Source organism: Plectropomus leopardus, chromosome 19 (assembly GCF_026936395.1).
Source record: "Plectropomus leopardus strain MGB_pleo_1.0 chromosome 19, ASM2693639v1, whole genome shotgun sequence".
Taxonomy (NCBI): Eukaryota; Metazoa; Chordata; class Actinopteri; order Perciformes; family Serranidae; genus Plectropomus; species Plectropomus leopardus.
The window spans coordinates 22004979-22018441 of record NC_142194.1 but is presented as its reverse complement, the minus strand read 5'-3'; the positions used below and the strand labels follow the sequence as shown (position 1 = coordinate 22018441).

The 13463-nt window shown below is 38.0% G+C and overlaps 1 protein-coding gene and 1 non-coding gene across 2 annotated transcripts; both read right to left on the bottom strand.

Moving 5' to 3' along the window:
- Nucleotides 1–249: 249 nt before the first annotated feature.
- plbd1b (phospholipase B domain containing 1b) lies at nucleotides 250–13310 on the bottom strand. The gene is made up of 11 exons (XM_088069955.1): nucleotides 13012–13310; nucleotides 12009–12231; nucleotides 11583–11666; nucleotides 10453–10594; nucleotides 10160–10306; nucleotides 8547–8691; nucleotides 6141–6341; nucleotides 3810–3950; nucleotides 3546–3731; nucleotides 3289–3395; nucleotides 250–2188 (listed from the first exon to the last, which is right to left on the bottom strand). The coding sequence occupies exons 1-11, from the start codon at nucleotides 13076–13078 to the stop codon at nucleotides 2012–2014; spliced, it is 1620 nt and encodes a 539-aa protein (XP_087926081.1). The 5' UTR covers nucleotides 13079–13310; the 3' UTR covers nucleotides 250–2011.
- trnar-ccu (transfer RNA arginine (anticodon CCU)) lies at nucleotides 13285–13357 on the bottom strand. The gene has a single exon. It is a non-coding gene; the product is annotated as a tRNA-Arg (tRNA).
- Between the last annotated feature and the right edge of the window lie 106 nt (nucleotides 13358–13463).

The window sequence follows — 13463 nt, the reverse complement described above, 5'->3', positions numbered from 1 at the left end:
TCCATGCAGTCTTTTATCAGCTTTCCAGAAAAACAAATTTCAACGTTTTATTTTGAAAGATTACCCATTTACTGTTTCTGTCTGCTTCTTTTTGGCAGACTTGAAAAATACCAAAATTACTGGGTCTTGTAGTTTTTGTGAAATTATTCTGAACACCAGATAAAGGACAAATCGCACCACAAACAAAAGTATTAAGCATTTATTATTGTTAATATTTAATTAGACAGTTTTGCTTCACACTGTATAAACCTGAGTAAACATTGCATAGAATTTGAAAACAACAAAACACATAAATTGGTCTTTATTAAAAAGAAAAGAAAATGTTAATAGCATTTCCCTGATGGCTAAAATGCAAAAATCTGGAACAAAGTTTTACAAAGTTAGTGATAACACTGCTGATAAGTCTATAATCAGCTCACTGTAGCTTATGCCTGGAATTGAACTAAAACAAGCAAACCGATTTCAAAATTTATTTTAAGAGGATATACAATTGATTAGTGTCGTCAATACAAGCAGTCAAACCAGTGTCTTTCTACCTCAAACTGGCAATAATCAGCTTGCTTTAAAATAAATGACTGTAACACTAATTTCACATGTACTGCATATTTGACCCCAGGAAATGAAGTCATTCATATTGCCTCATGTCTCCATTAAACCCTCTAATGCCTTATTTTTTGTTGTGATAATGCAGTGTTTGAAGCCCCTGTAACACTGTCCAATCAAGAATTTCACGCTGTCATGCCGCCTTGCCTTTCTGTATAAAAGGTACAGTCGCAAAATGGGGGGCCAAAGTTGTCTTGCTTTTGAGTTGACAGCAGAAGTAGTAACGTAAGAAGTAAGAAGTAGCGTGCAAACAGTGTCTATGTAAAAGAGGCAGCCGGCAGAATGGGACCATGGGCGGGATGGTTGTAAAGTTTTGAAGGCATGTTAGGCCTAGGTGTGTGACCCACCACAGGAGATTTGAAAAGCAGCTAGTAGCAGTTAACTCAAAGAAAAAGAACAACAGCTGAAAATGTCTGCATATTGTGAAAACAATAAGGTCCAGGAACGGTTATTGACATGTTATGTCATCGGTATTGTTTATAAAGCACAGCCGAAGTGTATGTTGTATGTCACATATAAAGTCTGACACTGTTGTGTTATGCCTGTCACGCCTGTCATGCCCAAGCCCCCAGGAACAGCGCCATGCTTTGAGGCCAATTCTACATAGGGTCTAAAAGTGGAATGTCAACATCAAGTGATGCCATTGGGCCAAGAAAGACTTTTCCCCATTGATTTATATTGGGGGAAAAAATGTCTGTAAATCAGTGGATTTGTTTTTTGAGCGTCAAACTCTCACGAAATGACTCACTTCTCTATAAAGATTTGATCCATATGGTCTGATATGACTGTAAAAGTCTACCAAGGGCTGCAAGATTAAATAATTTACCCATTTACCAATTTTTTGTATAATAATATACCCAATCGAGTTAGCAGAGTGCTAAACTGGAAGGTAGTCGCTTGGCTGCACTCTGCCACTGTAAGTCTATAGTGCACTTGCTTGGGTCTCATAATCCATAAGATGCGGGTAATTTTATACCCGCAAAAAAAAGCATTTTTGGCCTCATGCGCTACTGAGCAACTTTCATAGGCAGGAATGGGGCAATGCCTCTAATGCTGTATCAAGGTTTCTTGATATATCCATGGTCACACCTCAATGCCTTGTTTCTGCGATGCCAGCATGCTGTGTAAAATCAAACACTGGAGCAGCAGGATGCTGCCATTGTTTGTTATGCAAAGGCGGTATAATGATGGGGTCTCGAAGCAGCTCTATAGCACGACCTCTGTGTAAAAAGGGCATGATAATCTAAACTAAATAAATAATCTTTTTTGTCACATTTTGCTAAGCTGTTACATTGTGCTGAGTAATCACAGGTACACCAGGATGGTAACATATTATTTTTTCCTGTTTTGAACTGGAAAACATGACCTGCTCTACCTGTTCTACCTGGTATCTTCTGTCTCGGTGCTCTTAAGGCCGACGCATTGTGGGCCTCATGGTGATGAAGGGGAAGCTGTAGGTGTGTGGGAGACCCTGATGAGTCGTGAGGTTGAAGGATTGCCATGAGAACGGACGCAGCCCCCCCTGCGTCGTTGGGCCATTTATTGCCTCCGCAGCCAGCTGGACAGCCATCTGGTAGTCTGTCACCTGTACCGTGAGATAGATGGTGAGGAGGGCACAAAAAATATGGAGTAACAAGAAGAGAGTGATGTCATTTAGTATGGTTCAGTTATCAAATAAGGACATCTGTGAAGATTTATGTTGCCGTTAATGGTGTTTGGTCATTTAGAACCTGCATCTAAAATGTTTGTGTTCAACCAATGGTGGTTCTATGATATTTTCAAACTACTAAACAAATGAAATTCTACTTTTTTAAGGCAGAAATGAAAAAGATTAAGCACTTTTCCTCAGTTGAGTTTTCTTTAAAATGAAGAGGCCTCTGAAGAAAGTAACAGACCAGAAAAGTTAGTTCATGTTAGCAGTGCTTTCCAGTGTAATATTCTAAACTCTGGGGTCTTTGTTTAAAAATGTGCCTTTTAAATCACTTAAACATTATACCTACTAAACATCAGCATGTTCCCATGCTGAAATTAGCATTAACCTCAGTACAGCCACACTGAGCTATTAGGCTGTAATAAAATTACTAAAACAATATCATAGCAGGATTTGCAAACATTTTAGGAACAGAAATGACCTGTGTGTGAACTCAAATTGTTAACTGTTCAGGTTTGCACATTAGATAATTGGTAATCAACGTATGTGATCACCTCATTTGCAAGAAATTAGGAAAAAGTACATTACCTGAAACGAAACAAAACAAAACAAAAATCAAGAAAGACAAATAAAGTTAAAAAAAAAACATGAAAAAAAACACTATCCTTGAAAAAATCCTTGAATCCTTTAATAATATAATATTAAAAAAAATATAGAACTTTGGCCCACCTTTTTTTTTCTTTTTTTCCTTAGACATTTTCCCCTAGCTTTTTAAAAAGGTAGTTTTCTAAATCTGCTATTTTTTTGCAGCTTGTGGAACATTTTTTACAAAGTTGCTCATTGACCTTTTTCTCCATGTGTGAAAAAAAAATCGCACCAATTTACTCAGGGTTCAAAGGTTGTGAAGGGTGTCTGAAAGCAGCACAATAGAAGTGATGTTGTTCCAGGTTTCAAAGGGTTAAAACAATTCAGCATCATATTTCGGAAAAGTGCTCTTTTTTACAGTAAATATCTTAAATTTGATGACCTCTGACCTTAGTGTCATAGCAGCCTCCTGGACGAGGTCTCCTTGGTCTCAGGTCGTTGCGGCAGCAGATGGTTTTACAGGGATGGCCCTTTGAGTAGGGGTCTCTCCTGTAGTCTGAAACAAAACCGGGCTTTAGTCCTGCTACTTACAGTCTCAAAATAGCAACAATATCCCAAATTATTTGTGTGTTTTCTGTCACATCTCTGAAGTCCTTTGAGCTCAGGAAAAGATATAAAATATGATGAATGAAAGAGTTTCACCTACTGTTGTATCTCATGATGTGTTTCAGGGAGCTGAGGTCAAACACCTTGGCCTGGTCCCTGCGGAGGATTTTGGCTCGGGGACAGAGGTCGTAAGAGAAGTCCTCTCCGTATCTCTTCCACATCACACCGTACCCACTCAGGTTGTAGATTTCAGCATGAAATGGAATGTTGTAGGACGGCCAATAACCTGCCAAATGTAGCAAACTAAAGGTGACACATAATAACCCAAAACAGCCATCCCAGATCAAACTGTTTTCTTTCTTACCTCTGCGTAAAGCTTGAGTCTGATCCGAGTGCAACACCTTCCCGGGAATCTGCTCCACCACAGTCAGAGCTCCGTCCCTGATACTGTGACCCAGAGAGACCCTGCTCAGGTCCACTACCATGTACTGGCTGTTATATGTACCTAAAAAACAGAGACATGTTACCTGCTTCACAGACACGGATAATCTACATGGGTTTTTTTAAAAGGTTGCATGTTTTCAATTCAGTTATTCTGCATTTCAAAACAGTTTTGAGGTCCACATTGACAAGGTTAAGCAATTCCAGATTGTCTTCATTATGAATCAAATGATAACAAAAAAACTGCATGGGACTGGCATAAAGTGGGCATGTCTCTGAAGGGGAAACTCATGGGTACCCACAGAACCCATTTTCATTCAGATATCTTGAGGACAGAGGTCAGGGAACCCCTGTGAGATGGCCGTGCTGGTTTTCATTGTCAAAATTTATCCTAACCTTGGAGTGTTACTGAGCCCCTCTGCAGACAATGATTGCCTGGCGGTGCAAAAAATATAAAGTCAGAGAATTACTTAAGTTAGTCGGATTCATCTTCTTGGGATCATAAACATCTATATAAAATTCCATGGCAGCACATCAAACAGTTGCTGAGATATTTCAGTTTTTTATCAAAGAGATCGACCAACGCTGCTGGCCTTGCTAAAATTCCCAAAGCTGGCTGCCGAAAATGACAATTAACCCTTTGGAACCTTATTATTATTCTTGTGCTGGGAAAAAAAAGGTTGACAGATTTAGAAAATAATTTAAATCATTTTTAAAAGATAGGGGAAATATATTAATAATAATTTATATAACTTTAAAATGATGTAATGATGTTTAAAATTATGTTAGAGAATTATTATAGCTCTCTTCCCATGTTTGAAAGAAATCAAGCTAATTTGCTCAAGTTTCAAAGAATTAACACAGTGATCCCCCAAATATTTAATGTCAACACATCCACTCACAGATAAAATTTTTTTGTTTTTTTTGAGTTTTTGTATTACCACTATTATGTAAAGGATCAAATTACATATCTGTACATTAAGTCTCTGCAAGTTCATGCAAACTTAATTGAACTTAACTTCTGATGTCCCTATATGGAAGGAAAGAAATGTAAAAACTTACTTCAACTTTTGGAAAGTTTGCATTAATATAAAACCTAAATGATTTGGGCTTAAATCTGCAAAACCACCACAATACACTTCATACTGAATAAAAGTGCAATACTGACAATGAATTTGCATTGCTTCTCGTAAATGATTTGCACAGGAAGAATGACACGTACAGTCATGCATGTGCCTGAGGGATCTAATACTAGAGATGGTAGACTTCTGGCTCTGAAGTTACTGACTTGCACAGACAATAAATTGTTGACCTAATCCCAACTAAATAAAATAAATACAGACACAAAGGTAAAGGCTCTCACGCCTTTAGGAAGCTGCTGAGTGACGAGATGACTGTCAGTCTCAAGAACACTCTGTCCTGTTCTCCTCTGGCCTCCCATAGCAACATGATGTGAAAGATCAAAGCAGCTGCCCAATTAACACAACTGTTGTGTAATGAGAAGGATGATCTGTTTGAGTCTGTGAAATCTCTGTGGAAATTTCTCCTGTGGATTTTACATAGTCAGGGGTTTTTAGTGCCAGAACAACCTAATACATCATTCATCATTTATGCCTTTCTGCAAGACTCATTTTCCTCCTGTCTGTTATTTCTCTGTCCTATCCTGTCATTCTGCTCCTAAAATACTAAAGTAAAACACACATTCATGTTCCACTGAGGATACACTTCTCAGCATAAATTAATGGTTCCCACAGGATGGATCCTACTGACTCTGGCAATCCCCCCAACTTTTCCTCTGTCACCATCATGAGGGTTGTATGTGGAATGACATGAATTTTGATACAGACGTTCATGCACTCTAAAGGATGAATTGTAATATTGTCATTAATCCCCAAGTCTTGGAACCCCTTAATCATATGATCACGGCCAATATTTCAGGTATTTTGTGTTGCTAGCGGACATAAGATAACAGGTATCAGGGCCAAGAGTTTCTTGTTTCCTAATAAGAAAAAAAATAACAATATATTTATCAGAATATATTAGATTTTATATATTTATCAGTATAATATGTTTATCATTTATCACCTGTAATTTATCAGCCATTTCTTTGGTTTTGATATGAACCAAATTGAATGATAAAGTCAACATTATAACATGTGAGGCAGGCAGTATATTTGAAACCTATGTAATAACTGTTCTCTGCCTATTTTGGTTTTGATCAACCCCACCCTTAACTTCATCCACTAAATTTCACCTGAGTTGTATTTGGAGAAGATGTGCGCCCACTCCTCTCCACTGTGCGCCAGGCTGTTAGCAAGGCGGACTCTCTGCCAGGCCAGCAGGCTGTGAGGGCTGAGCTGGGAGAACAGGGACACGTTGAAGACGCCGATGGAGGTCTGAGTCATCAGCAGGCCACTCCCGAGCAGGTAGAAGTCATCCAGAGACATCAGGAAGCCTGGAGGAGGAGGAGGAGGAGTGAGATTATAAAGATGATAAAGGAGAGGCAATATCATCACCCAGAACAAACAGCTTGCATGTAGGTTGTACTTTCAGTATTACATCTTCTGTTCTTGCTATTTCTACATACAGGAAGAAAAAATGCTTCTAAGTCAGCATCCTGTAAAATTCACCTAAATTCACCTAAAACTCCTATTCGAGGCTAACTCAAAGTGAATTAAAATCTGTTCTTGTTCCATTTCAGTACAAGTAAACACTGTGTCTCATTTAAATGGTAAAACTCTTAAGTTTTTTTCCCCCCCGACAGTCAGAATCATTTTAAGTCTGTCACTGAGATAAATCAGTTTCTGCATACTGTAATAAAATGTTTTGGATTTGTTTTTTTAACCTTTGCCATAGTGTGAATATGAGTGAAAACTATAATTCTGACATAATTTTAAAAACTTAGTTTTTATAGTTTTTCCCCTAGCTTTTTTCTTGAAAAGTACCTGCCAATAAGCAACAAATTAAAAAAAAATCTAATTAAAAAACAAAATCTAACAAAAGACCGTAAGAAAAAAGGTATTAGGAAATAATAGGAATCAAAAAAATTCTGGATAATATCAATAGTTTTTAATAGTTGTTTTAATAGTTTTTTTTATCTGATAATCCCACCCAGTTTACTCAAGTCATTTTCTTGTCACCTTTTACTATTTTTTTTGCACTTTTTGGGGAATTTCTTGCCAGGTTGTTAATTTCCCTTGTGCATTTGTTTTTGAAAGAAATCGGACTGATGTTCTGAGGTTTAAATGCTTGTGAAAGGTGTTTGTTGCAGCACAACAAAACTGATTTTAAATCCAGGTGTTTAAGGGTTAAACACAACGGATACAGCGCTTGTTCACATCTTAAAAAATCAGCAAATAAAACCTTACGAGGACCCACAGAGGGGTTGTCTGATACTTACTAATTCTTCGATTATTACTAATTCTGCTGCTGCTGTAAATAATGTAAATCACAGGCAAAATTTCCACCACTTCCACTTCATCAAGTATCTGTGCTGCATCTGTTCCTGCTCTGTAGCCCTGACCTGCTGCTGTGTGTACTAACTGTTTCACATTGACGGAGAAAAAGCAGCTTAAGGAGGCTGCAGGGGTCACACTCCACCTCCAGTGGCAGGGGTGTATTTCAGCTCCTCGTTTTAATATAATGAAGTGATATCCTTGGCCTGCCTGCCTCTAAAAATAGTGCTCTAAAACCACTGTTCTGATAGCCATGGAGGAGGATGTAAGAGGATTTTTATGGCCCAGACCACTCTGCAAATCTTTGCACACAAAATTACTCCTCTGACTCGACGGTGAGGGAATACGCCGTTCATCACGGCTCCGTTTGGCGCACACGCTGCGGTGGATGTTTCCCTCGTCACTGACTAAGCTGTGTGCTTAGCAGGAGAAATTACTTTTGATAGAGAATGTACATTGAGGATTAAAGTCCCTGATGTCAGTGTTTATATTTTGCAAGATGAAAATGAAACCATGTGGATTAACCCTTTAACACCTGGACTGACATCAGTTTTCTTGTGCTGCATTTGGACTCTTTTTTTTATTCAGCATTTAAATCTCAGAAAACTGAGAAAACTGGTTTGATTTCTTTCAAAAAGATGGGAAAAAACATAAAGAGCACCTTGGCAAGACATATCCTACAAATAGCAAACTGCAAATTGCAAAAAAAAAAAAAGTAAAAGGTGACAAGTAAATAATCTGAAAATTAGCTAGGGGGGGGTTTAGGTATTTTCAGGTATTACCAAAATAAAGGGAATGAAAATATTAGAAAATTATACCTATAACATACATACAACTTACATATTTCAAATTATTTTACAGAATTAAATATATATTTTTAAACTCTTTTCAGCAAGTCTTGTTTCCTTGTTTCTTTGTTTTTACTTTTTGTTTCTTTGTTTGTCTTGACTTATTTTTAGGTAATTTTCTTGTAAATTTTTTAAATAATTTCTTGCTATTTTTTGGGCCATTTCTTGTTAAGTTGCTCATTGCGCTTTTCTCATGCTTTTGAAAGAAATCAAGCCAATTTGTTCAGGTGTCAAAGGGTTAATAACGACAAGCAGTTCACCTCAGCTCAGGGCTTTTAGAAGCAAACTGTCAGTCATCTGACAATCTATTAAGCTAGAGTGTATGTGTCATATTGTACTTTGTGCATGTGTGTGTACCAGGGTAGCTGCTGAATGACATCTTTCCAGTGGCAGTGTGTGTGTCGGACACCCTGAAGTCCCAGTGTTTGTAGATGCGCATGGTGGCTGCATACGTGTACCAGCTAGAGTGGCCAAACAGCAGGTTCTCAAAGCCGGGCAGCACCTGGGATACAGAGACAGAAAGAATCAGAATCAGATTTATTACCATGTCATTTTTTCACTAACAAGGAATTTTCTCTGGTTTTTGGTGCATACATTAAATGTACAATAAACATTAAGAGCAATGAAACTAAGGCAAAGTACTGCAACATTCAAGGATATAAATATTGACCTGGAAAGTCACAGGATACTTAGTACTATAACTAGTACTATAATATAACAAATATGTACAATATAGCTGCTTCAGAGGGTTGGGCTGCTGGACTTGTGCATATTGTTTCTATTATGGTTTTTATTTTAGATCAACATATGCAGGATTATGCAAACAACAATCACCTGTGGAATACCACATTCACATGGAACGTAAGATCATGATGTGACGACAGGGAAAACAGAAGACTTAAACTCTCCAGCTGTTATGATTCTTATCTTAGATCAAATGAATCTGAATCATGCAAGAGGGTTTCGTGGCTCAGTCTGAGGATTCTTCGTTCACTGTGCAGGCATGTGAGAAAAACAACATTTTTCTTCAAGAATTCAACATAACAGGGAGTGACTAACCAATAATATGATGAATGAATAATCATTTTGTGGGTGAAAATATTCCTTTAATCATTTGAAATCTGAGACAATTCTCTTAATTTCTTTAAAAACATGGGAAGAAGGCAATAAGCAACCAAATAAGAAACAACTTTTTCTTGCTAACTTTTAGTTAGCAAGAAAACAAATGAATAAATAAAATACTACTACTACTACTACTACTACTACTACTACTACTAATAATAATAATAATAATAATAATAATAATAACAATAATAATAATAATAATGAAAAATATAGTAATAATTATAATGATAATAATAATTTAAAGGTGCTTAAAAATTCTACTCATTTCAGTCGTGCAATTATGATTATAAATAGAGTTTCCCCCCAGCTTTTTTTTTTTTGCTTTACCTAGATATGCTTCCTAGATTTAAAAAAGTAAATTTTTTCTGAGTTTTTTTTTTCTCATTTTTTTCACAATTTGTGACACATTTATACAACGTAATCAAAATGCTCATTGTTTTTTCCCCCCATGTTTTTAAAGAAATTACACAAATTTGCTCAGGTTTACAAGTTCTAAATCCTTCTGAGAGCAGCCCAGGGAAAGAGATGTCCCTCCAGGTTGCACAGGGTTAAGGTTCCTGTAATCAAATGGAATAAGAAAAATAAAACCTTTTTATTTAAAACTTAATGTTGTAGGATTTTCTGATTGCACTGCATTACTCAGCGTCCTCGTTCCCTCTGCACTTTGTTTTGACTGAATGGGTGGAGGTGGAAGAGAAAATATCGTCCTCCCAGTGGCCTTTTACACTCACTGACACACTTCAGAAGAGGTAACCCCATGCACAAGCACCCACAATAACACTAATTAGGCGTCAAGGCCTCCCAAGTGCTCCCTCAGAGCTTGAGCCAAATGAGCTTGGCCTAACCTTGATGAGAGCAGTGCAGTGGCCCATTCCTGGCATCCTGAAAGCGCCGGCCCCTGTGGAGGAGTTGGAGCGGGGCGTCAGAGCTGGGACGAGGTCCAGGAGGTCACCGACACCATTCAGAAACTGGAGGGCAAATGCTGATAGAGGCTGGGGAGGAGGGTGGAAGTGGTAGAGATGAATGAGACTGTGACAGCTCTCTCACCAGCTCCCTAAACACACACACACACACACACACACACACACACACACACACACACACACACACACACACACACACACACACACACACACACCTCTCTGTGTTTGCCTTTGGCCCACTGTGCAGCTCCGGCGTGGAGTCCATCCAGCTGGGCAAGGATCAGTCCCATGTGCTTCCACAGGGGGTCGCTGTGTCTCCTCAGCTTCACCTGCTCTCTGGCCCACTGGTCCTGTTTGCTGGGGGTCATTCAGCCAACTGAGAAACACTTTGGACTGTTTCTTTTACTAATCACTGCATTTGGCTGCACATACAAATTCAGAATTAAAGCAATCATTATATGCTTGAATGTCACGTTTAGCAATCAGGGTTTGACAAATATGAGACAATTTTGCAAACGTTGAAAATAGTTACTCACAAGTTTAAAATACTGTTAATCCTATAAATATTGAGTATTTCACATGGGCGGATTATAAAACAATGGGCCCCTTGGCACAAATATGCAGAGGTCCCCACCACCTCTTCCATACAGGAGCAAGACACACATACTTAATATTTGTTTAGCGTTGTTTTGCAACTTTTTGAAGTCATTATGTTTCTTTTGCGGTTGTTTTGCTTCTCTTTGTAGTCCTTTTGCATGTCTTTATGGTCATTTTATGTTTATTTGTGCTTGTTTCCTCCGTTATATAGCCCTCTGAGTCTCTTTGTGTCTCTTTGTTGCTGTGGTCTCTTTGTGTATGTCTCTCTTTGTGGTTGTTTTGTGTGCTTTTGTAGTCATTTTGAATTTCTTTGTCATCATTTCATGTTTCTCTGTGGTTGTTCTGCTCCTTTTCATCCTCGCCTGAGTCTTTTTGCAGCTATTTTGCATATCTTTGTAGTTGTTTTGTGTCTCTTTGTAGTCTTTTTAAGTCTCTTCCTGGTCAGTACATGTTAATTTGAGTGACAGGCACCTGATACTTTAAGTCCCTAGACCAGTGACCAATAGGCGTGTTCATTAATCTGTCCATTGTATTTTAAACCTATTGAGTCAGGTGAAAAAGTGCCTTGACCACTCGGGGATACAATATCCCTCCATGGAAACAAAAAATGAATGATGTCCGCTCATTCTTTGCCAGGTTTACAGACTATATCGTTATGGCTGAAGGGAGGAACCTCTGGTATCTTACAGGTCTTCCTGGCTTCTAATCTTAGCATAAGCCTAGACACAAACACATGGTGAGACTGTACCTTAAAAATCTTTTCAGGGGATTCAAAACCTTCTCATCCTTTATGAGTTGAGGGTACATGTTAGAGTAATGATTGAACATGTGTCTGCGGAGAAAAAATAAAAACAGTGGGATTTAAACTATTACACACCATGCAAACAGTTTCAAATTAGCTGTCATTTCTCTATGCTCTTACAGGGGGCCTGTGTGACACACAAAGCTTTCCCCCCTTATGGGCGGCCCTGCAGTAAGCCATGTTTTTAAGTAAGTAAGTTGCAAAAAATTTAAATTTTATTTTCTTTTAGATGACTGACATAAAATGACTATATAAAAAAACAAATTGTTCACACATATTCAGCATCTGATACACCAACAGACACACTTTGACATTATGTTTACTGGCCCTGATAAAGGCGTCAAATGTGCTCGTGTTGACCTGCACACTCACCCAGCAGTGAGGTAACCCTCCAGGTACCCAGCCAGGAAGAAGGTGGTCTCATCCTCCTGTGTGATTCCTCCATGACCTGCGGAGATCTCCAGGACGCCCCATCCAGAGAGGAGCAGGGTGTCGTTGAAGTAACCGTAGGCTCCCCCCTCTGTCTCCATCACCCCTTCCCTCAGGATCACACTCTTCTGGGCAGCATCCCAATACACGGTGGCCTCTTGGAGCTCTACCATTGTGAGGGGATGGACAGGGTCACAGGGTTGAGGTTGGATAACACACGTTATGTAAAATAATGTCACAATAGAATGAACTATAAAGTAAGCACATTTTATTGATAAAAAAGTACATACTCTTATTTGATGCGAGAATTTTATTTACAATAAAAACTGAATCATATTTCTTGTATGAGTAAGTTAAATATACAAGGATGTAGGAAACATTAAAACTACATAAAACCATTCAAACAGATTATATAATTGCTTTAATAATGCTGTATTTTAACGCTATTCATTATGTGTATAAAGTGAAATAAAGAATTTAGATGGTAATATAAATAAAATAGAGTAGAGCATCATAGAGCAAAGACATGTACATAATTAACTTGTTTATTATTTTAGCAAAATGTTACATACATAAAATGATTTGGCTTAAAGGACTACACACCTTTTATATTTTAAAGATACCTATTTTAGAACATATTTGACTACTGTAAAAAAGTAAACTTAATTACATTTTTTTTAAATTGTGCAATATTGGAATTCTTTTGACATTTTTTTTAAATTGTGCAATATATTTTGTACTACTTTTATAATGAAATGTACATACTTTATGTGTTGGATGCGTTTAATTGAGGTTGAGGGAAAAACAACTATTACATACCGTCTAACGCATAAATGCTACCATAACCTGTACCTGTTTGTCATACGCAATTTATTTTTTTTATTAAAATCTCTTTTTCAGCAGCAACTGAATTATACTGGATACAAAATTATTTTCCGATACTCACGGTAAGTTAGCACTGATGCGGCTAAAGTGCTCAGCAGTACGCACAGCTTGATCCTCTGCTCATCCATGCCAGCTGATGTTTTCCTGAGAATCTCCGCCCTTCGTTATTTTAATAAGAATTTGTTCTTATTAAGGATCTGTCCATTGAGAGGTACGACGATACAGCCAGAGGAAGCGCCGTTTTTCGGTTGTTTTTAATCGTAGATACATGAAACATTTTTCGTCACCATGATAATACCGACATCAACTCTCTTTCTTCTTGAACAAAAGCAATCACCCCAGATGGGACTCGAACCCACAATCCCTGGCTTAGGAGGCCAGTGCCTTATCCATTAGGCCACTGGGGCGGTGTGAAGACGATGCGTCGTAAAAGTTGATTATATCCAAAATATGGTACCCGTTGTGCTGTATCTTTTTACTGTGGTAAAAAAAACTTTGACAATTTGACAAGCT